The sequence below is a fragment of the Aythya marila genome (assembly GCF_965140915.1).
Source record: "Aythya marila genome assembly, chromosome: 3".
NCBI lineage: Eukaryota > Metazoa > Chordata > Aves > Anseriformes > Anatidae > Aythya > Aythya marila.
Genome location: NC_139044.1, coordinates 112,127,041 through 112,149,776, shown reverse-complemented (window position 1 = coordinate 112,149,776; position 22,736 = coordinate 112,127,041). Strand labels below are relative to the sequence as shown.

General features: G+C 39.5%; 1 protein-coding gene across 3 annotated transcripts in view; it reads left to right on the top strand.

Moving 5' to 3' along the window:
* The window catches only part of ATAD2B (ATPase family AAA domain containing 2B), an 83,362-nt gene that overhangs the window by 46,958 nt on the left and 13,668 nt on the right, over positions 1–22,736 (top strand). For 2 of the 3 annotated variants that reach the window (XM_082755899.1, XM_082755898.1), the window contains exons 22-24: positions 1,442–1,601; positions 6,701–6,823; positions 12,150–12,287. In XM_082755899.1, coding sequence (XP_082612025.1) covers positions 1,442–1,601; positions 6,701–6,823; positions 12,150–12,287 — 421 coding nt within the window. The remainder of the gene's footprint in view (positions 1–1,441; positions 1,602–6,700; positions 6,824–12,149; positions 12,288–22,736) is intronic. The other variant, XM_082755900.1, reaches the window with a different exon arrangement.

Sequence of the window (22,736 nt, the reverse complement as noted above, 5' to 3'; positions counted from 1 at the left end):
TTATTTAAAGACTTGCCAAAATCCTGCTAATATATGACAGCACTAGAAATGAAATGTAATCCTTTTTGTCCCACTTGGTGCTTTTAAGCACAGATCTATCCTTTTGTACAAGAGCCTGTCTGCTTGACTTTGTGAGGAAATGTGTTAAGCTTGTTCCACTCCTGCTTGCATTGCAGAGGGAATGCTGCTGTGTGACAAGTCAAGGATTTTCCTGACTAATTCAAGAGCAATGTTTACAATTTCCAGTGATGATTCTTTCTGATGATGAGTTAACAAGAAGAGGAAGCCCATGGTTTGGCTTTCCAATCACCGAACTAATTATCATCATGTTTCTGTAGAGGGAGACATAAGGAGATTTTCCATTGAATTAAAAAAAATATATAAAACTGCCATTTTAATTTTTCATCATAAATTTTAAGTTGTATATGTAAGGAATTGGGACTGCTGTCCACTGAAGTAAAGCATTCATGTTAGTAATATATTTCACTGTGAATATCTACAGACACATTGAAAAACAAACAAAAAAAACTTGCAGAGACATTGCTGTTTGATCTGAATATGTATGCAACTGTTTGCTATTTTGGCAGCCACCATCATACACGGGTGGTTTCAAAAGGAAAAAAAATAATGCTGCTCCTGAGGCTGCCAGTATTTTTAATTGATTGTAATCTTATTTGCATTGAAACATGCAACTGTAAGGTTTTTCTTCTAGAAGTAAATAACAAATTCACAGCTTTTTTTTGGGTGAACTTTGTTACAGCAGCTGTGCTGATACATTTGACTGTCAAGCTTTAGCCCCTTATGGTACCATTAATTATGTTAAATACTGTTCAGCGTACCCTAGTGGATGCTAAATTTCCATTTATGAGCTAAGCTTGTAGTAATCTGTGAACTCTGACACAATGCTTTCTCTTTAGACTGCCCTTCTGTAAAGTCAGTGTAATGTCTTTGATCAGTAAAAACTGGCTTGTTTTTTATACAGGGGGGTTGAAGGAACTAATTAACAGAATATACTCAAAATATGATAATTTGATTGTTCGCTTTAATGAGAGCTTAGGAGGTGAATAAAATACGCCTTCCCTAGTTTTGCTAGTTTTTCTTAGGGGTTTGAGTTAGGCTGGTTGTTTTTTCCTTTCTAGCTCAATACAGTGTTATAACACTGTGAAACATAAACCACAGTTTAAATGCTGTGGCTCAAAAATACCATTAAATCCATTTTGAAAGATAAATTGAGCTACTGAAGGTGATTTTGGAAATCGTGTGTTTTATTTATTCTGATAAGACTTCAATTTTCAGCATAAATTTTATTTATTAGTGAACCTGTGTTTAGTTAATGTATTAGAGCCAAGTATGTGGAATGTATAAGAATGTAAAGATGTGAAAATGGCAGTGTTGGTCCAGATATGGTCCTGTGTCATTTCTGTATGCTGTTTGATTATAGGTTTCAGATTACCTTGAAGTTATTAAAGAGCCAATGGACCTATCAACAGTAATAACCAAAATTGATAAACACAACTATTTAACAGCCAAGGATTTCCTAACGGATATTGATCTGATCTGCAGCAATGCATTGGAGTACAACCCAGACAAAGATCCTGGAGGTAAGATTTACTTCATTTTCAGCCAACCTAAACTGAAAGCCTGGTATTCAGTCACGTTCTCGGTTACTATTTGAACATCTAAATAAGCTGCGTGTTATATAACAATTAGGATAAGCAAACTAATTTCCTAAGGGTCTGTGCTTTTAGTGTTTCAAGTCATTTGGAGCACTGGGGGACGTTATAAGAGCTACAGCACTTAGAGTTGTTTTCTAATAAAATAGGTTTTGTAGTTCCTTTTTAAAATTTGCTCCTTTTCAGCGAATTGACTTTGTATACACAACAAAAAAGCAGTGTAATTTGAAGAGCTCTGCAGAGGATCCTGCACACAATCTGGCAGTGGTCTGCTTTTATTTCCTTATTGGCTTAGGATATGAAATGAACCCACAGAAATTAAGCGCTATCAGTTTGGGGATAGAAATAAAGCAAGATAAATCATCAGGCAGAGAAGTCAGTTGCAGCTGGTTAGGAGAGATTTAGAAGCTATTGTCTTGACAAAATATCATGCTGTGCTTTCAGTTAAAATTTATAGAACGAAATGTGTGTAAAAGCTGCTCACGCTCAAAACGGAGGAAGGAGCATATTGTGTACTTTTTTGCAAGGGCCACCATACAGCATCCATTGTCAAAAGAAAGCCTTTAATTGGCAGCTTCCAGAATCATCAATAAGACATATAAAATGCAAAAGGAATGCCCTTTAATTTATTTGCATTTAATATTTGTGATGCCTGGAAATCTAAGTCCTTCTGCAAATGCACTACAACGCATTGAAAAGTTCACTTAAAATCAATTTAAAAGATTTCATTGCATTTTGTGAAATCGTTTTGCCAGGTTATAGCCCAATTGCCCATATTTTTCTTCTCAAATTTCTGATTTTATTGCGGCTCTGCAAATGTCTTGTATATGGATTAGTTATAGTAGAGTCTAGTCAAATAGAAGGCTTTGAAATTTGCTGTTGATCTACAGATGAGTTCCCTGTAGCTGCAGTAGTTCTGTTGTTAGACTTTGTTTCTTATTTTGCTAACAGACATCAGGTTTCAGGTTAGAATAGTACTCTGTATAATTATTTCTTTAACCTAGACTTCTCGGTGATGTTTTTCTTCCTTGTTCTTCTTCTTCATGTACTTCTAAGCTGTAAAGTGAATGTTGAGAACATTGATATACTTGGTTATTTTCAAAATTATGGTGTAATTCTACATATCAGTGCTTGCTATCGTACTGTGGATTTGCAGTTAGTAATTTCAAGCAGATTTATACAGAAATGTTTTGCAGAGTAATTCCTGTAGTGTCAGATCTTAGCTTTGCAATGCTGGTGTCAGGTGAAAAGAATTACTGTTGTCAGGTTGTGATGCCCAAAGTTGTGTTTTACTGGTTTCATGTGCCTTTTGAAACCAGTGCTAGCTCATAGCTGTAGAAAAGTAACTATTTCTTCAATACAGGATGCATTTTGCATTACAACTAAAAAAAAAATACACTGATAAAATTCAGCAAAAGATTCAGTGCGTTCTTGATAATGTTTCTTGAGGGCTTCTAATGCGTAATTGATGTGAACTAATCAAAGCCTTGATGGACACTTGGGATTCTCTGAATGTCTCTGAAAAGTGCCTGTTGAGATGGTGAGGACTATGAGGCATACCTCCTGCATGCAGCTGCCATATGTTTGTGACTTAATGATGGGCTTTGGGAAAAACTGGCATTAATACACATCCTTTGTTCTCATTCTTAGACCATTCGAAACTGTGGGCTTGGTTAGTTTCCACAGAATCACAGCATGGTAGGGAGTGGAAGGGACCTTCAAAGATCATCTAGTCCAGTCCCCCTTCCAGAGCAGGGACACCTAGTTCAGCTCACACAGGAATGTGTCCAAGCAGGTTTTGAATGTCTCCAGAGAAGGAGACTCCACAACTCCCTGGGCAGCCTGTTCCAGTCCTCTGTCACCCTCCCCATGAAAAAGTTTATTTTCATGTTTAAGCAGAACCTCCTGTGTTCCAGCTTGCACCCATTGTCCCTTGTCCTGTCACTGGATGTCACTGAGAAGAGCCTGGCTCCGTCCTCCTGACACTCACCCTGTACATATTTATAAACATTAATAAGGTCACCCCTCTGTCTCCTCTTCTCCAAGCTAAAGAGACCCAGCTCCCTCAGCCTTTCCTCATTAAGGGAGATGCTTCACTCCCTTAATCATCCTCGTGGCTCTGTGCTAGATGTTCAATCAGTTCCCTGTCCTTGAACTGAGGGGCCCAGAACTGAACACAATAAAAATGAGCTTATAAATAGGCAGACCTTCCACCACATCCTCACCTATACCTCTCCTTCAGGATCCAGGGCCTTAAACCCTGTAGTAACGGAGGGGCACCTGGGGAAGTGAGGTAGGTAGGGAGGGCGGTTGCCTATGATGCTGAACTGGGACTCTTCCAACCCTCTTGTCTTTTTGGTCCCCTCTCTCTGCCCAACAGCAACAGGGCAGGGGCTCTACCATGCTCTTGGGGGCATCCCACCAGTGCCCTTCTCTCTGGCACCCCAGGGAATTCCTGCAGTGCGTCTACCTCCAAAGAACAGACTTTGAAGGTCAGATCATCATACTGTGCTTCAGAGTACATAATGTAGCAAAAACAGCTTGGGGAACGTGTAGTGGTAGAACTTCTCATTGATCCTGTCCAAAGAGGAAGAGTTTTTGGAAATATACTTAGGGAACCAAAAATATATATAGGAAGTATATGTAGGGAACCAAAGCAGGACTGTTCTAGTTTTTTCCTGTCTTTGGGACTGAGCTGGGACAAATGGATCTGGCTCTTTCTTTGTTCAGTTATAGATTGGAGTTTCTCTTCATTGAGAAGGTAATTGAAAGATCGTTCTATCCTCTGCATTGTCACAGACTGATGATATATTGCTCTTCTGGCGTATAAGATTTCTTGTGATTTTTGTGTGAATGCAGTGCTGAAACAGCATGTCATTTCTATTCCGAGTAAGCATTAGATGCGTTCAAATCCATTAACTGTTTATTTAAGCTATAAATTTCAATTTTTTTAAAATCTAGGCATATATTCTTGCCTCTTTCATGCGTGAGTTTGTAGAAGAATCATGCTATACCTGGTTCTGTTCAGTTTGGAAAGGTGATGAGTACTGGTTTTTATATGCAGTACAGATATCCAAACTGGCTTCTACCCGTTCTCCTCTCCCACCCCTCCATACTTTGCTATAAAATTGCAGGATCTTTCTGCAGGAGAACTTTGCTTTGCCCTTCATTGTTTGACACTGTTTACAGCAACAACAAAAGAACAAACTTTGTGGATTAGACATATTAGCATTTGCATCTTTGGATTGTCTTGATAGACAAGGAAAGCCTTGTCTATCACAGGACATGAGAAAAGCAGTAACTCAATTGAATACTCCCTTCAATAATACTTGCCAGCATGGGATCACATTGTGGTGTTGCCTTCAGTAAAGTGGCTGGTCTAAACTTGGGAAACTGTACCTCTGTAATGTTTGATATCAAACAGCCAGTGGTGTAGTAATCTGTGGTAGTGTGAATGAATTTGTGCTTACGTTGATGCTTTTTCGTAGGGTAATGTAACTACCGTGTTAAAGGCGAGTAGAGTTGTTAGTACAATATGTTGGTATGACTGGACAAACCTTGTTTTGGGGGGAGTTGCTTCAACAGTAAGCTTCTAATCAAAATCTGAAACCTAACCTAAACTCCTTGCTCTCATTACAGCTTCAAAGTCTAGAGGCTTTTTTCCCACTCCTCTTGGGAGGATTTGTTAAACTTTATTTTCTGACTGACTTCTTAAAGTCTAGAATTGCACAATTACACCTGCGAACAATGCAGATCTATTTTTTGCAATCACAAAACAAAATGCTTCACTGATACATGTGGGTAAAAAAGATTCTAGTTTCCAGCCAATTTAAACAGTAGTAGATTTCCCCAGAAAAAATATGTAGGGCTCAATTGGGCTGGATACTGGTATCCTTTTTGACTCAGCAGTTTTTCCATCTGTAAAATTTGCTGTTTCTAAGTTTATAAGCCATGTTTAATAAATGTTCATTGATATTCTTAATTGTTGTCTTTAGTGATGATTAAAACAGATTAAATCTGCAAATTATGTTGTAGACATTAATATTGGTGTTTGCTGTTGAAGTATCTCCATCAGCTGGAAAAAGTAATTCAGTATGGATGAATTGGCAAATTAAATACGTTCGTACTAAAAGTAAATAGTAAGTGTTGTAGATCTCATTGAAAAGCAGCATTCTAGATACCAGTTTTCTGTACAGGTTTACTTCCTAAGTTACAATTACTTTTCAAATTTCAAGTACTTCAACAGTATTGGAAGAATTTCTTTTGTTTATTTCAAATACATGGGAACAGGTTTTCTCTGTACAAATGTTTTTTCATGAGTCACATGTAGGCTTCTAGTGTGGGCAGTACTTTGTCCTGTTCCCCAGATAGAAATGAGCTTCAAGTTTGCTACGTTTTCATTTCTGGCCATTCTTTCTCAATGGATTGAAATGAGAAATAACTAATTGAGATCAGCAATAAAGTAATCCATTCAAGCAAGATTTTGGATTTTCTAGTATTTGTTAAATATAAATTAAAGAATACGGTTTGGAGAAAAAAAAGTGAGGAATGTAATCCAGATCAGCCTTACAGGGGATGACAAATATAGTTTTGCAGGCAGTATATGAAAGTCACTAGACCTCAGTGAGTAAACTTAAACCTGGACAAATCTCTTGTTACTTGGGACACCACAGCGTACTCAGTTATTCTGTTTAGTTCTGCCTTTGGAAACTGGCTAGAATTGCAACTTGATTTAAGAATTGCAACTTGATTTAAGTGTGTTAATCTTTCACTGTTCTCATTTGTTTTAGAAATGCCACTATTGGTTGAATTAACAATTTGTACTTTGGAAAACTACTTTTAAATAGTTGGGTTGTAATTTTTGAGCATGCTATGGTATTGATCCATCTCTATTTTCATACTTTTATAACACTTTCTAGTTTCATCTATATCAATGTTGTAATATACAATACAAACCTACACACAAATGATAAATTTTATCACATTTATTAAAATACTTTACAAATGTGCTGTCCTGTTTTGTCTAGATAAAATAATTAGACATAGAGCTTGTACGTTGAAGGACACTGCTCATGCTATCATTGCTGCTGAACTGGATCCAGAATTTAATAAGATGTGTGAAGAAATCAAGGAAGCAAGAAGAAAAAGAGGTATGTTTAGCTTCATTTGTTATAGCTCAACATAAGTAAGATAGAAGACAATTTACAAACATCCATAAGAAAATTTAAATTTAAGATGAAAAATGGAGTGCATGTGGGACTCAGGCAGTAGCTGTTAAAGGTTGACTGAACTTGAAACTTGTCTACTTCTTCCTTCCAACTGTGTGACTGGGTCTGATACTGCACAATCCCTCTGTAAAGAAGCATGGATAGCCTGTTGCTACAAAAAGCACTGTTGAACACAGTGAACAGATAAACATTAGGACTGCTATGCTAATTGAAGGTGTGGTGACACCAGAGCTGTGTTCTAAAAGCGCCTTGTAATGCAGCGTAGTAACAATTAAGAACAAGGTGAATGACATTTAGAACAGTGGATTTTCCTTTCACCCTAGCATGTTTACAAATGTACGCCTAGTGATAGTATGTTGACTTCTTGGATCAAGAAATACTGTTAAATCCATACTGAGGGGAAAATGAGGTTTGACAGTCTACTAGTCCCAAACCGGGAATTATAGCTCCCTCCATTGGAGGCTATCCGTGACTCAGTTTTTGTTTAAATCACTGCAGTTGTTTTCAGTTTGCAGTCCACAGACTTCCAAGGCTGTGGACGGCTTCTAAAATAACCAGAAGAGGTAATTGAAAACCCAAACACACTGCCAGCAGGTCTTCGTTTACATGAAAGTTTCTGTACCTCCTGGAATTTTTTTGTGAAAATTGGAAAAGGTTGAAAACTACTGAAGTATAACATTAGAATCAAAACTCGTGCTGATTTAAGGCTTACTGATTTCAGTAATTCTAGCTTTGCCTTGCTAAGTTGTTTTCTGCTTCAGCTCTTGCTTTGGTTTAAAAAAAAAAAAAAAAAAAAAAGCATTGATTTCTAGGTAGAATTTGGCCAGTCTTAACTGCTGTTTGCAGGTTCCTGAAATACTTTTTTCAGTAGACTGAAGACCCTTTATTAATAAATGTCTTTGAACTATGCAAGTGTCTGTAGGCTTTCTCTTTTTCAGGTTTAAACAGATAGGGTTCCTTTTATTTTCCCATTCAGTCATGCATTTTTGTCTAATTCTGTACAAGTTTCCAATGCGCGTCTTGGATTGTGGATAAGAGAACCAATTGTAATTCACCGTGGTTGTAAAATTGAACTAATATAATGCCTTCTTTTCTCTTCTGTACTTTCCTATTAAAAGTGTAAGACTGTTCACAATTCTGGCCTTAGTGTCACGCTGAGAGTTATGCTCAGTTAATTATCCATTGTGAGTCCCCCATGATTGCAAAAGGTTATTGCTTCCGAGGTTAAAAGTAACTGTGTGTAAGAGCTCTTTGTTACAGAGGGTGACTCTATAGCTTGTAGTTGCTCCTTGCAAGCCTCCCAAGAGCTGACTGGAATGCTGCCCTCCTTTTAGCGGCAGCGACCAAATAATACAAACTTCCGGGGGCAAAACCTGCTGATCTTGCAAGAGGTGGGTGTTCAGAAGCTGTAATTAAGGCTGATGTTGTCATGCTATGAACTTTTTACATCAGAAAAAGTGTACTGTTGGTGTCTGATGCCGGTAAGTGGACCTTCAGATACATGTACAGGTTTATGACTAGCAGCAGCAGTTTGTGACTGACAAGAGCTGACTGACACGTGACAGTGGATGGGCTTCCAAGTGCATTTCAGACATTGGCACAGAGACAGTTACAGGGTCACAGATAACCTGCAAGTCATGTTTCAAAGAGGCTTGTCCTTTTGGACCACATTCTGTTAGTTTCATGAACAAATGAGCCCTGGATGGTCCAGCAGCAGAGTGCGGAAGGCCAAGATCATGTACTGGATTAGCAAGGACGGAAGATTTGGAATGCATGGAAGAAGATGTGTTGGACTAACTGGTTATGAATGAGGAAAAAGCATGCAGCTCTTGAGGTATGAGGAAAACTCAAGCTGAAAGACAAGCCCAAGAGATTGTCCTATCCCTGGAGCACGAGTATTGTCAAATACTGTGATGTAGAACATCAAGAAGATAGCACTTCAGGCATGTAATCTTGGAACTGGTAGTTGTATTGGGTGGAAGGCATACAGAAGTTGATCACCCTTGCCATTACTCCCATTTTGCCCAACAGAATATGCTCAGCAAGACAATAGACCCATAAAATCACAGTGCATCTACTGTTCTAGGCTTCTGACATACCCTGTTTAGAGCACGAGGGACAGCAAAGGCATGTGCTTGTATTTTCTACTTTGGATTGGATGTCCACAAGGCTGTTAAGGTGTCGTGGTTTAACCCGGCCGGCAGCTAAACACCACGCAGCCGTTTGCTCACCCTCCCCCTTCCCTCTCTGGGACGGGGGAGAGAAATGGAAAGTGAAGCCCGTGAGTTGAGATAAAGACAGTTTAATAAGACAGGAAAATAATAATAACAAAATAATAATAACAAAAATAATAATAATGATACAATGGTGATAATAGGAAAATAATAATAATATGTACAAACAAGTGATGCACAATGCAATTGCTCACCACCTGCTGACCGATGCCCAGCCTAACCCCGAGCAGTCCGGCCCCCCTCCCCCCGGCTAGCCACCCCTATATATTGTTTAGCATGACGTCAGATGGTATGGAATACCCCTTTGGCTAGTTTGGGTCACCTGTCCTGGGTCTGTCCCCTCCCAGCTCTTACTGCACCCCCAGCCTGCCTGTTGGCAGGACAGGGCAAAAGGCTGAGATGTCCTTGGCTTGGTATAAGCACTGCTCTTTAACAATTAAAACATCGGGGTGTTATCAGCACTCTTCTCATCCTAAGCCAAAACACAGCATTCCACCAGCTACTAGGAAGAAAATTAATTCTGTGCTAACTGAAACCAGGACATAAGGGACTTCTGTTTTCTTTGTTGGACTGATTACCAGAAGGCCAGGTATAGGAGTGATCCCTAGATGACATTCTGTTCCTCTTCTTCACAATAAGAGTATGCTTTGAAATAGTGAATTGTTTCAGTGTTGATCTAGTTGGGGGAAAAAAAAACAACCAACCAACCAAAAAAAAAATATATATATATGTAAGCAGTGTAGACAGATTTCTGTGCAACTCATTGCCTGCATGCAAGGGTCATTACTCATACCAGGCTGTTGCCTGAGTGGATCTACCCAATGAAATCATGTTGAAACAGGCAGCCAGCCTTGTTCCTAACTAGTATACGAGACTGTGTGAGTAACTGAATGCTGAAGTACTTCTTTTTAATATAAACAAGAGATTTCCAAGCAAGGCCTTAAATGAATGTTGAGACAGGTCACGGAGAGTGGGCATTGTGGTATAATGCACAACTTGCCTTTTTTCAGGTTGGAGTGCCCTAAGCATCTCTCTTAATCTTCCTTTAAAGATTAATTCCTTCCCTTGATGTGTAAAGTCTGGTGGAAGAAAAGAGACTTTGTGCCCATGTTTCACCAAGTAGGTGTCTGGACTCAGCTTGTTCAAGGATCTTACCATAACGCCTTACTGGAATTAAAATTTTTAGCCTGCCTACAGGACCCTTGTAAAAGAAGGGCAATAATGCCAATGTTGGACAATGAGAGGGGCAAGTCCAGATATTTGCTGTATGAATCTACTAGCAGCTCTTGGACTGAGCATAAATTTACATTATTACAGGTTCAGGAGAGGTTGAAGTAGTGTTATGGTTTGAGATTGAGTCAGGGTAGGTGGATACGACCATCAGAACGGAAACTTGCCCTCTTGACAGGAAGAACACACCTCAAACTCAGATCTTGGCCAACATTTTCTTGGCGAAGTTTGGAAGAACTTCAACATTCAACGTGAGATTTGCATGGAATCGAACAAGCTGATCTCTGGGAGGCTACTGACCAATTCTCTGGCAATTTTGTCAAGCATTTCTAATCTCAGAGGAGTTTAGAAGGCCAGTGACACACATTTGTAGGCTTTTTAAACTTTGCCCAGTTGGAAAGCCATTGATTTTTCTGAATTGTGCCATTTATTAGCTCTTAATTTAGTAACAGGAACTACTGAAGATAAGGCTAAAAAGTTCTCTATCCATTTTCTTCACAATTATCTTGGCAAGTTGTTTAGCAATCGTACATAGCTTTAAAATGGAAGGTATTTTCTGCATTGCTATTTTTTCACCACAATTCCAAACAGAAGTATGTATTGAATAGATGTACCTTTTCTATACTTTTGTCAGATCTGCTATTTTTAGTTAGTACTGGGACTGGTGACGAGTCTCAAAGTACTGCAGTGTAACAAAATGATAAACTGTGTAATAGAATTAGTGTCTGGAAGTTAAACTAGAATCTCTTGTTCTTGTATTACAGAAATGAGGTGCTGTTGTTGAAAGAGGATATCTAGGATATCTAAGGATAACAAATTCTAAGTTGGTAAATCAAAAAATAAGTATACTAGATTTTGGAATTTGCAGCTTCTTGTTGAAACCAGCAGATAACAAGGTAGAAGTGATGGGTGTTTTGAGTAAAGAAATTTATTTGATATGTAGCTTAAAATACTTTTACTAGTACCTAGAAACGTGTGCTTTACCTATTGACTGTTAGGTGAGAGTTCCTTTGTGAATCTTTTAATTTCTGCTTCTGTCAGTTGTAGAGTTTCTTTCCTGCTCTTGGTCATTTTGTTCTGGTTACTTTTGGAGATGTGGTATGACATTTAAGACGACTTAGAGTGGATGGATAGGAAGTTCTAGTGAAGTACGAAACTTCATAATTGTGGTTATATCTTTAATATGTGTGTAACCAATATTAAGTGCACATTTTTAGAATTTAAAAATCCTGGAAAATAGTAGAAGCTATGAGATGAACTTGTGTTACAGAAAGCACAACAGACTTTTTGTTAAAAGCAGAATCATATTTTTCTTAATCTCAGAGCTCATATTGACTCTGAAGTGCATCCATTTTACATAACATAGATCATGATGACAGTGCAAGTCTCTCTTCACATACTCCTTTTGACATGGCATACCATGCCATTATGAATCGCTACTTATTTTAAATTATCTGGTTAAAATTAAGAAAAATTGAAACTGTCAATACAAATTTGTTTTATAGAGGAAATGTAGATAAGAGTGCAATCTTTGGGGACCCAAATGTGAGAAAGTCATATTTTTCTAAGTCGTCAGAGCTGACGGTTTTAAGACCATGCAGCAAGTAAGTTATTTTGTCAGTAGAAAACAAATATTCTTGATTCTAATCTTTCTTTTGAATGTCCAACTAAATATTAATTGATGTGTTCTTATTGCAGCATGGTATTCCAACTTTATTTTAAAATTCAGTAGATTTTTTTCAGCTTGGTTTATTTAAATAGGTATGGTTATCTTCTGTATGCAGGCTTATCAGTAACAGCAGAACAAATAAATCCTCATGGTTCCACTGTACGGAAAACAGAAGCTAGAGTTGAAGAGGCATTTCGGAACAAACAAAAACCCACAATGACGGTGTGGCCCAACTCTGCAAATAAATGTGCATGTGAGTACCTTGGTTGAAAATTGTGCAAAATTGCAGGCGCCTCCAATGGCAAACATTTCACACATCTGTACTAATGCTTGCTGATTATGTCCGAAAGTAATTTTAAGCATGAAACATGGAACTTTAAAAAATACTCTTTTTCTGATAAGAAATTTCTGCCCAAGAAGCTGGAAAGAAGTAGAATTTCTATTTTTGTAATAAAAAAAAACCTTTTTATAAAGTTTTTATTACATTTTTAAAGGAAAAAAAAGCTATTTTCTCTATAATATGAGGTGATCTGTTATCTGTTGGTTGAGCGTTGAGATTTGTTTAGTGCATGTATACACGTATATTGACAGGTATGTATCTGCATGCTGCTTTCTACTCTGTCACATGCACTAGTTGCTTCCTGTCTGCAACGCATACGTTATTATGCTAAAACTTAGAAAAGCAGTTATAAATTTAACTGTATTTTCCTTTATGGGAATTGGCTTTCAATAGTCACTACCAATTAATGGAGGATGTTAAGATGCTCTTGATGCAGCCTACTGGATTAGTCCAATTAATTGGTCAAAGTCTCTAGAATTGTGAGGAGCGTATGACTGCCTAACTGTGTTGTAGGTAATTGAAGGCACTGCTAATTATTTTCAAGAGGTGAGTTGATTACAACAGGTAAATACAGTAAATTTTGTTAGATGAAAATAAAGTCTACAAGAGTGTGTATATGAGGGATATACTGATAGTTGTGCATGGCTTTCCTGCTGAAGATTTGGAATCTATTATTATCATCACAAAAACATCAAATGGGTGCTTGATAGGCAAACTGCTACATAGATTGTGGAGTAATCAGATTTTCATTGGTCTTCATCTTCACCCTGATAATGCTTTTCCTTTGTACAAACCTTTGTACAAAAGTTCCTAGGTATGGGGATAACTGCCCAGAATTGCATGTTGTTTATATATAAATGATGTCAAATAGTTAATTACAGGTGTATAGTTTTATTTCCTACAACTCTAATTTTTTTTTCTTCTGCTAAAGGAATTAAAGTCAACTCTACAGAGTTATGGCTTGACTAAATTGTTATATAATGTATTGATGATGTCAATTAAAGTTATGCGTTTGTTTGGCAAAACAGAGAGAAGGGATTCTCAATGTTGTTAGTTGCTCTGAAACCCAAGATGGAGATTAACTCTGGTTGATCTTTCCTGGCTGTGGGTGCTGTGCAGCAAACAGGAGTGGCTGTAGACCTTTGAGGTGGACATCTCTCTGAAAGAAAGAGCAGCTTTTAGTGGTTACTATTGTATAAAAAGAAGCTCTTCTGCCTCTACTATTCTTTGTCTAGTATTGTAGGTTCAGTGGTGGCTGTTTGAAGACTAGAGCCATTGAGTGAAGGAACTTGCCAACTTTCCTGTTCATAAATGGAAAAGGAGCTAGTGCTAAGGCTCCCTTTCTGCTAGTATTTTGGTGAGGTAGATTGTAAGACAAGAAAATTTGAGGCTCAGTGATGTTTGGGAATACAATCAAATGAAAATCGGCCTTTTAAGGATGAGTCTGGGCAGGGTGGCTACTCTTGGAGTTCTGTTGTACATGTAGTAATCAAGAAGGGAGAACCAGGAAGTGAGGAGCAGTCAAATCTGCAGAAGGGATTCGGGGAGCACATGGACACAGACTGTGGTAAGGTCAGTAGAGACAGAAAAACTTTGAAGAGAAACAGTCTAGAAGAGGGATTGGAGGAAGGAGCTCTAGGGTAGAGTGAGAATAACTGGGCCAATGGTAAGGGAGCTCAAAGAGCAGCAAATTACATGGATTGAAAATGTGTAAATGGAATGGGGGAGTTTAGAGAAGGGATTTCAGAACAGAGATGATTTAGAGGTGGAGAATGTGGTGAGGAACTAAGATTTTTGAAGGCTAAAATGCATTACAGAAGCAGAGGAACAAGGACAGCAATTCATGTATTTTAGTTACGTGGGATAAAAGCTTTACATTCCAATTAATTATGAAAATCTAAAATATTTCTATCTTTTCCTTTTATATATATATATCTGTTTGAATTTGAATTCGTTTTTTTTCCTTAGGTAATTTTTTTTGTCCTGGTCTAGTGTTTGTTTTTGGTTTTAATTGTCAACAGTAACGTTATTTTCTTGATGAAAGTATTTCTTTAGGAGCTTTGTTTACAGTATTTCAGAAAACAGCTTTAAAAAAGTCAATTCAGATGAAATGCTTGAGAGCCTCATAAGGAAATGATTGTCAGGCATCTTCTCTAGAAATGCTGTGGATTACAGATAGCGTAGCAGCCTCACCCATTTTAAATCCCTGTTTACGTTTTAGGGATAATACAGTAAAGAATGGGATTTAGTTTTGGTTTGTTCTTTGAGATTACATATTTTGTATGCGATATTATTTATTTCTGTAGTTAACTATTGTTTTGTGATGTATTTAATTTTGCTAAATATATTTTAGTTTTTTTCATTTGATTAGACCATATGGGCTATCAGAAATGTGGCACAAGATCTGTAGTTCTATTTGAAGACACGGTGATAAATATTCCTGAGTTAAATTTAATCTGCAACTTCCATATCCCTGCTGAAGTAACACCTGTGGGTTGTGTATTACAGTACAGATGAGTTTTAAAAGTATTGCATTACTTGAAGTTGCTGAGAATTCATTTGGGACAGTTCTGCCCCAGATGACTTAAAACGTATCAGTATTGACTGCATATTTTGAGAAAAGTGCAAATGCTCCAATGGGAACATGCAATGGGACGTATGTCAAAAGCCTGATGGAAGTAGTTGTAAGATCAAAGAATCATAAAATTGCTGTGGTTGGGAGAGACCTCTGAAGATCATCTGGTCCAGCTCCCCTGCTCAGAGCAGGCTGAGCAGGGCTGTGTCCAGTTTTGTTTTGAGTATCTCAAAGAATGGAGGTTCCATGACATGCCTGCGCCACCTTTTCTAGCGCTTGGTCACCATTGCAATGTTGTTTTTTTTTTCTTTCTTTCTTTGAAATTGAATTTCTTGTTTTTCAATCTGTGCCCGTTGTCTATTGTCGCTGGGTACCTATGAGAGGAGTCTGGCTTTGCCTTTGTGTACGTGTGGAAAAAGAAACTATCAGCAATGTGAAATTTTGGGCATCTGGTAAATTAATAAGTGCTCAGTGATTTAGGTCCACTTCAGTGTGTAAAACATCAGTATCTCTTTAGTTGTTACAATGCTGTATAGTAAAAATTTGTCCTACTACTGTATCTTGCCAGTAGATGGAGTATGTTGCATATTATTTTATTTTCTTGCAGTTCCTTCTGTAAATGTTACATATAACTAAACTGTACGGGGAAGATTTGATTTGCCATTCTTATCATTTTTTTGCAGTATTCAACAATAATATACTGTAGTGATAGACTGCAGATTTTGTTTTCCTCACAGAGGAGATGTCTTTCATGCAGTATGATGAATATGATAGCTGGTCCATGTGAAAATTGCATTTGCAGCAAGAAAAAAATTAGAATGTATTGTGTTATGCAAACTCTTTAAAAAAAAAAAAAAAAAAGTTTTAGATAAAATTCATTTTATGAAATATGAAGTAAACACCACACTGACTTTTCCCAATAATTAAAGTGATTAGTGGTCTCTGTAGAAAGAACTGCAGGGAGATCTAATAAGGAAATAAACTGCTGCAAAAAAAAAAACTTAGTTCCCAGATAAGTAGTATTTTGCATACTCTTAAATGGTTTGAGCTAAATGGCGATCCTTGCTCTTATATGAAAATCTGTTGTTCTACTTCATAATGGAATGGAAGTGGTTGTTTTTTTTTGTTTGTCTGGAGGGAGTGGCTTTCCAGAAGATTTTTAGAAAGGAAAAAGGTCTTTTGTAATCTTTCTCAGAAGGCATTTCTTTCTCAGTCTTTGTCGGATTTTGATCAGTTTAGTCTCTTTTTTTGACCTCTCTGATACAGTAATGTCAGCGATTGTTGCGTTTCACGCATTCATATGACTGCAGCAGTGTCTTACCAAAGGACATGGCAGACCAGATGCCCTAAGACGTTTATTATTATAACTTTCCATTTTTGCCTAGTTCTGTGTCAGTTACCACAGAACGTGAGTACTGCATGTTAAGTCATCCAGATACTAACATTAAAATTGTAGTAGCTGCTACTGTCTTGCCAGAACCATGATTCCTTTACTATGCTACTGCTTTCTTTTCTCCTGCTCTCCAGAAAAGGGATTTGAGTTGGATTAATTCTCACAACACACCTGCGACAGAGGCAGGTACTGCAACTTGACAAACACTATTAAAAAAGCTTTTGTGGAATTTGAGGACATCTTTACTCAGAGCTGAGACAAGTGTCTGTTTTTTAATAATTTTTTTTATTGGTAGTTTAGGAGTGCACATTCTGGATGGAGAGTAGTTTGATCTGAATCTGACACTGGCTTCAATTGCATGCTTTAAAAGGAAGCTGCAAACATTTGAGAAATAAAAATTACTTGGACTGCCTCATTTTGAAGAAAATACCATCTTAGCCAATTCTGAGTTAGGTAATGGTTGTTTAAACCCATAGGCTTTGTAATTTTTCTAATTTAAAATCCCATTTAGTGAATTTGTAGGTGTTCTTATAAATCCTGTCTCTGTAATTCTTTTTTGGAATCCCATCAAACTTTTGGAGGTAGTGGTACCTAGTGGCAAAGAAATTTTCTTTTATCACTATTAAATACTCTGCCTCTTGAATTAATTGAATGTCTTTTAGCCCCGATAGAAGGCAAACAGTCCCGCAATTTACCTGATCGGTTTTTTTTTAATATTCACTTGTTACTCATCTCATTCTAACTTACTAATCCAAGATTGTTCAGTGTCTCTTAAGAAGGTTTGCCTGCAAGCATTATCACTACATTTTTTTTTATAAACATGGTGAAAAGATAGATTTTGTGGAAGAGATATTTTTTCTGAGTTTTTAAATTTGATTTTTTCCTACCATAAGTGGTATAAATTAGTAATGCAATAAAAAGTTTTCAGACCTTTTAGATAATATCATACTACTTCCTCCCATCTGGATACTTTGGCAATGTTTGCTTTAAATTGTTAAAAGAGCTTGTGCAATGTTTTTGTCTGCAGATTGCCCATTTCTTCATTTCTGTTTGCAACTATTTATTTTCTTCGTATCTTTTTTTCCTTCTTGACACAGAAACCAACCAGCAACCACAGCCTTTCAGTTCTGTGATAGAAAAGAATGTTGTAATGTATCATTTTAATTAATGCACAGTAGGAGTTTGTCCTGTGCTTGTGAGGTTAAAGTCAGAGAATCATAGTATCAGGAGTGACCTTACTGCACTCTACAGGTACCATAAAGGAGGCTGTAGCGAGGTGGGGGTTGGTCTGTTCTCCCACGTGCCTGGTGACAGGATGAGGGGGAACGGGCTAAAGTTGGGCCAGGGGAGGTTTAGGTTGGATATTAGGAAGAACTTCTTTACTGAGAGGGTTGTTAGGCATTGGAATGGGCTGCCCAGGGAAGTGGAGAACCTCCATCCCTGGAGGTCTTTAAAAGACATTTAGAGCTTAGTGACATGTTTTAGTGGAGGACTTGTTAGTGTTAGGTCAGAGGTTGGACTCAGTGATCTTAGAGGTCTCTTCCAACCTAGATGATTCTGTGAATATCGTGACTTGGAAAGGACCCACAAGGATCATGGAGTTCCCACTCCTGGCTCCACACAGAACTTCTTAAAAATCAAACCCAATGTCGGAGAGCATTGTCCAAATGGTTCTTGAACTCCCATCAGGCTCGGTGCCATGACTGCTTCTATGGGGAGCCTGTCCCAGTGCCTGACCACCTCTGGGTGCAGAACCTTTCCCTCACACCCAGCCTGCCCCTCCCCTGTCCCAGCTCCATGCCATCCCCTCGGGTCCTGTCGCTGTCCCCAGAGAGCAGAGCTCAGCGCCTGCCCCTCCGCTCCCTTCATGAGGGAGCTGCAGGCTGCCATGAGGCCTCCCCTCAGCCTGCTCTGCTTGGGGCTGAGCAAAGGCACCAAGGCACCTCAGCCGCTCCTCAGATGCCTTCCCCTCTAGACCCTTCACCATCTTTGTAGCCCTTCTTTGGACACTCTCTCTAATAGTTTTACGTTTAAGTTTTTCTTATATTTTGGCACCTGACACTGTACTCCTCACCTCAGGGTGAGGTCACACCAGTGCAGAGCGGAGCTGGACAATCCCTTCCCTTGACCAGCTAGCAATGCTCTGCTTAATGCACCGCGGGATATAGCTGGCCCTTTTGGCTGCCAGGACACACTGTTGACTTAGATTCAACTTGTTGTTAACTAAACCCCCCAGATCCTTCCCTGTGGTCCTGCTCTTGAGACTCTTGTCCCCCCAGTCTCCACATATCTCTGGGATTACTCCATCCCAGCTGCAGAATCCTCTCTGCAAGGCCTCTCTACCCTTGAGGGGGTCAGCAACTCCTCCCAATTTAATATCATTGACAAACTCACTTAGTCTGACTTCAAGTCCTCTATCCAAGTCATTTATGAAATCATTAAAGAGAATTGATGCTGAAATGGAACCCTGGGGAACCCTACTGACTGGCCACCAGCCTTACGTAACCCCATTTACTATAAGCCTTTTTGCCTGACCTGTCAGCCAGTTGTTCACCCATTGCATTATGTGTTTGTCCAGCTGTATGCTGCACTTTTTGTCCAGAAGCGTACTGTGAGAAACCCTATGGAAAGCTTTGCTGAAATCCAAAAAGATGACATCAACTGGCTTCCCTTGGTCAACTAGATCCTTGTCATAAAAGGAAAGGAAATTTGTTAAGCAGGACTTTCCCATTGTGGACCTCTGTCAAGACAACATAGTCATTGGTCATTTCTTGTGTTTTTCAGTAACTCCCAGAAAAATCTTTTCCATAATTTTGCCAGTCATTCAAGTAAGACTGACAGGCCTGTAATTACTAGGGTCTTCTTTCTCGCCCTTCTTGAAAACTGGGACAGCGTTTTCCAGCTTCCAGTCACCTGGGATCTCTTCAGATTCCTAAGACTGTTGGAAAAATAGTTGAGAGGTCTTAAAATGACATCAGCCAGCTCTTTGAGTATCTTAAAATGAATCCAGTCAGGCTCTATAGACTTACATCCACCCAGCTGGAGCAGCAAATCCTGCACGAGTTTGGAGTTGATTTTGAGTTCATTGTCCCTCCAGTCACAGACCTCTAACATACATGTAGAAGGCCCATTATCAGTGTTGAAGACAGAAGTGAACAAGGCTTTAAATATGTTTTTTGTCTGTGTTCGTATTAGTGAAGTGACCGTCCTTGTCAAGGAGCAGACCAAAGTTACCTCTGGTTCTCCTTTTGCTGTTAACATAATTTAAAAAGCCCTTTTTGGTGTCCCTCGTGGTACTGACCAGCTTCAGCTCAAGCTTTGCCCGCACAAACTTTCTCCCTATAGTGTTGAAGTTGCAGAATAACCTTGTGTTTGTTCATGGCTCTCTTGCAGCAGGCAAGATGTCATTCAGTAATCCTTAAGAACTTCCTAAATGTACTGAAAATGTAAATAGCTATAATAGTTGCTATTGTAAAAAGCTACTCAGCAGAGGGAAAATGAGCAGAGCTATAGAGGTGGAACGTCTATAACTGATCTCTACGGGTGATATTAATCTGATTGTCTCTTCTCTTCTGACTTCATTTTTCTTTTTAATCTTCCTGTGTGACTGTCTTGTCATGTACTTAGCTAACATAATTACTCTGATGGTTTCATGTAAATTATATTTTTAGCTTGGTTTCCCAAGAAAATAATACCTATCCTTTCTGTCCATCTCTGCTCCTGTAATAACTTCTGAATCATTTAGCCTGGTTCAGACAGATTTGACAGGAGTTGAGGTCTGAAAGATTAGATTCCTGCAGGTTTTGTGAAAATGGATAGCTGGATAAATCTATGCATCTCCTGACGGGAAAGGCTATAGATTGAAAATGGTAGTTACCTGTTCTGCCTTGCCTTGTTAGCCGATCGGTTAAAAGATCATGTTGGCCAGGCAGAGCATGCACACCTACGTGGCAAGGTTTTGGTAGCAGGGAGCCATAGGGGTGGTTTCTGTGAGAAAGATCTAGAAGCTGCCCCATGTTTGGGAAGGGCCCCATTGTTTTCCAGATCCGAGCCAATAAGCGATGTTGTTTTGCGCCTCTGTGAGAGCATATTTAAGACAGGGAAAAAACGCTGCGCCACACAGCAGCCGGGAGAGTCAAGGGAGTGGGAGAACAGCCTTGCACCAAGGTCAGTGTAGAAGGAGGGGGAGAGGTGCTCCAGGCACCGGAGCAGAAGTCCCCTGCGGCCTGTGGTGAGGACCATGGTGAAGCAGGATGTCCCCCTGCAGCCCATGGAGTACCACGGTGGAGCAGGGTTCCACGCTGCAGCCCGTGGAGGAGACCACGGTGGAGCAGGTGGCCCTGCACCGACGGAGGCTGCCGCCTGTGGAAGACCCCTGCCGGAGCAGATTCCGGGCCGGACCTGTAGCCCGTGGAGAGGAGACCACGCAGGAGCAGGTGACCTGGCAGGAGCTGCTGCCCGTAGGGGAGCCAGGTTGGAGCAGTTTTCTCCTGAGGGATGGACCCCGTGGTACGGACCCATATCTGGAGCAGTTCTGGAAGAGCTGCTGCCTGTGGGAAGCCCACGCCGGATCAGTTCATCAAGGACTGCATCCCGTGGGTGGGACCCCACAGCACAGGGGACGAGAGTGACCGAGAAGGAGCGGCAGAGAAGAAGTGCTGTAGACTGACCATAACCCCCATTCCCCGTTCCCCTGCGCCGCTCGGGGGGAGGAGGTGGAAAAGGGTGGATGGGGGGGGGAAGGTGCTTTTGGTTTTTTTTTTTCTTTGTTTTCTCACTTCTCTCGCTTGTTAGTTGTAGGCAATAAATCTTACTATCTCCTTATGCCGAGTCTGTTTTGCCCGTTACAATAATTATTGCGTGATTTTCTCGTCCTTATCTCAATCCTTGAGCCCTTTTCACATATTTTCTCCCCATTCCTCTTTGAGGAGGGGGAGTGAGAGAGCGGCTGTGGTGGAGCTCGGCTGCCCACTCGAGCGGAACCACGACAACACCTGAGAAGTGGGGGGTCATCCTACTCAGCTTTTGGTGGAACAGAAGATACTGGGAGAGGTTGCTGAGAAATACTGGGAAGGACTTGTGTTGAGTGTGTTAAAGGGAATGGTAGGGGATAGCAGTTTGCTTGCATGAGGAAATACTGGGGGTGCTGCAGCCAAGTGTATTTTGGGAAGCATGCTTCATCTCCTTATGGAACTTGACCCCTGTTGAGAAGTGCCCAGGTTCTTCAAGTAGTTGTTCATATAACAGTTTATGGGCTGTTGATGATCATACATGCTAAGCTGTTGCATGTAGTTGTTCTGTTGTTTTTTAATATTTTTGAGGTTTGTGCGTTGAGTATCCTCATACTTTCTGTCTAGGAGGAAAATCATATAGCTCTTAGGGGTTAGTTCCACAATCATGCCAAGCTGCAGGTTAGTAGTAAAGGCGCTGTCTTGCTTTTCTCTGGTTGCATATTCCAACCACCTCCTTTAAAGGAGCACCATCATTCAAGAGCTGGATATAGCTCAGTTTGGGAACTGAAGATGTTGAAAACTAACCCAGGAAAAAATACAAACTTAAAGGCAGATTAGTTCCCTTATCTGTTCTCCTGCAGGAACAGTAGTGCAAGTACAGATGAGGTAGTAGAAATATTATAGCTGGCTTTGGAGGGAGAAATGGCTTTGTGTGTTAGTGGAAGCTGGCACCTCATTTTGCTTTTTAAGCCATTGTGGAGCTGTGCTCTGTTCTTTCTTGCTGCTTATCTCTGACTGCAGTTTGGGACTTTGTGACTTAAAACTCCAGAGGCTTTCAAGTGGACTATTCAGTGCCCATTGGTAAGGAACGTAGAACTACTGGAAGCAGTGAAATTACTGAGGAACTTATGTACAGAAGTATATATACGTATACCCTGGATGCTGCATAAAAGAGAGCAAATTGTTGGTTGTAAGTGCTTTCTCAAGGTTTTAAGTTACTTTATGCACCAGACATCAGAAAGAACTTTAAGGTTTTGATCACGGAAGAAAAAGATTAAATGTTTTGCTTCAAGTGGTTCTTTATGCCGAAGACACAAAATCTAGATCCATGGTGATCTTTTTTGCTATGAGAATTATTATTGGATTTTAATTCCCAGCAATCCTTTATGAAATAAAGGTAATAATGGAGAATCTACTGTTTGATGGATGTGAATTTTATCATTTAGTGACATTTAATCACATTTGTCTGACGGATATTGAAGCAGTGCAGAGGCATGTAAGGTCTGCTTTTCTGCAGCATATTTGTTAGCCTCCATGAACACTGTACTACACTCAATATGTGGTAATAGTCAAACTACAGAAGTTTCAAGAGAAACTTAGCTGCTTCAGCTGCTACATCTTCTCATTAGTTATCCACATTAAAGCAGCAGACTTGCTTGTTA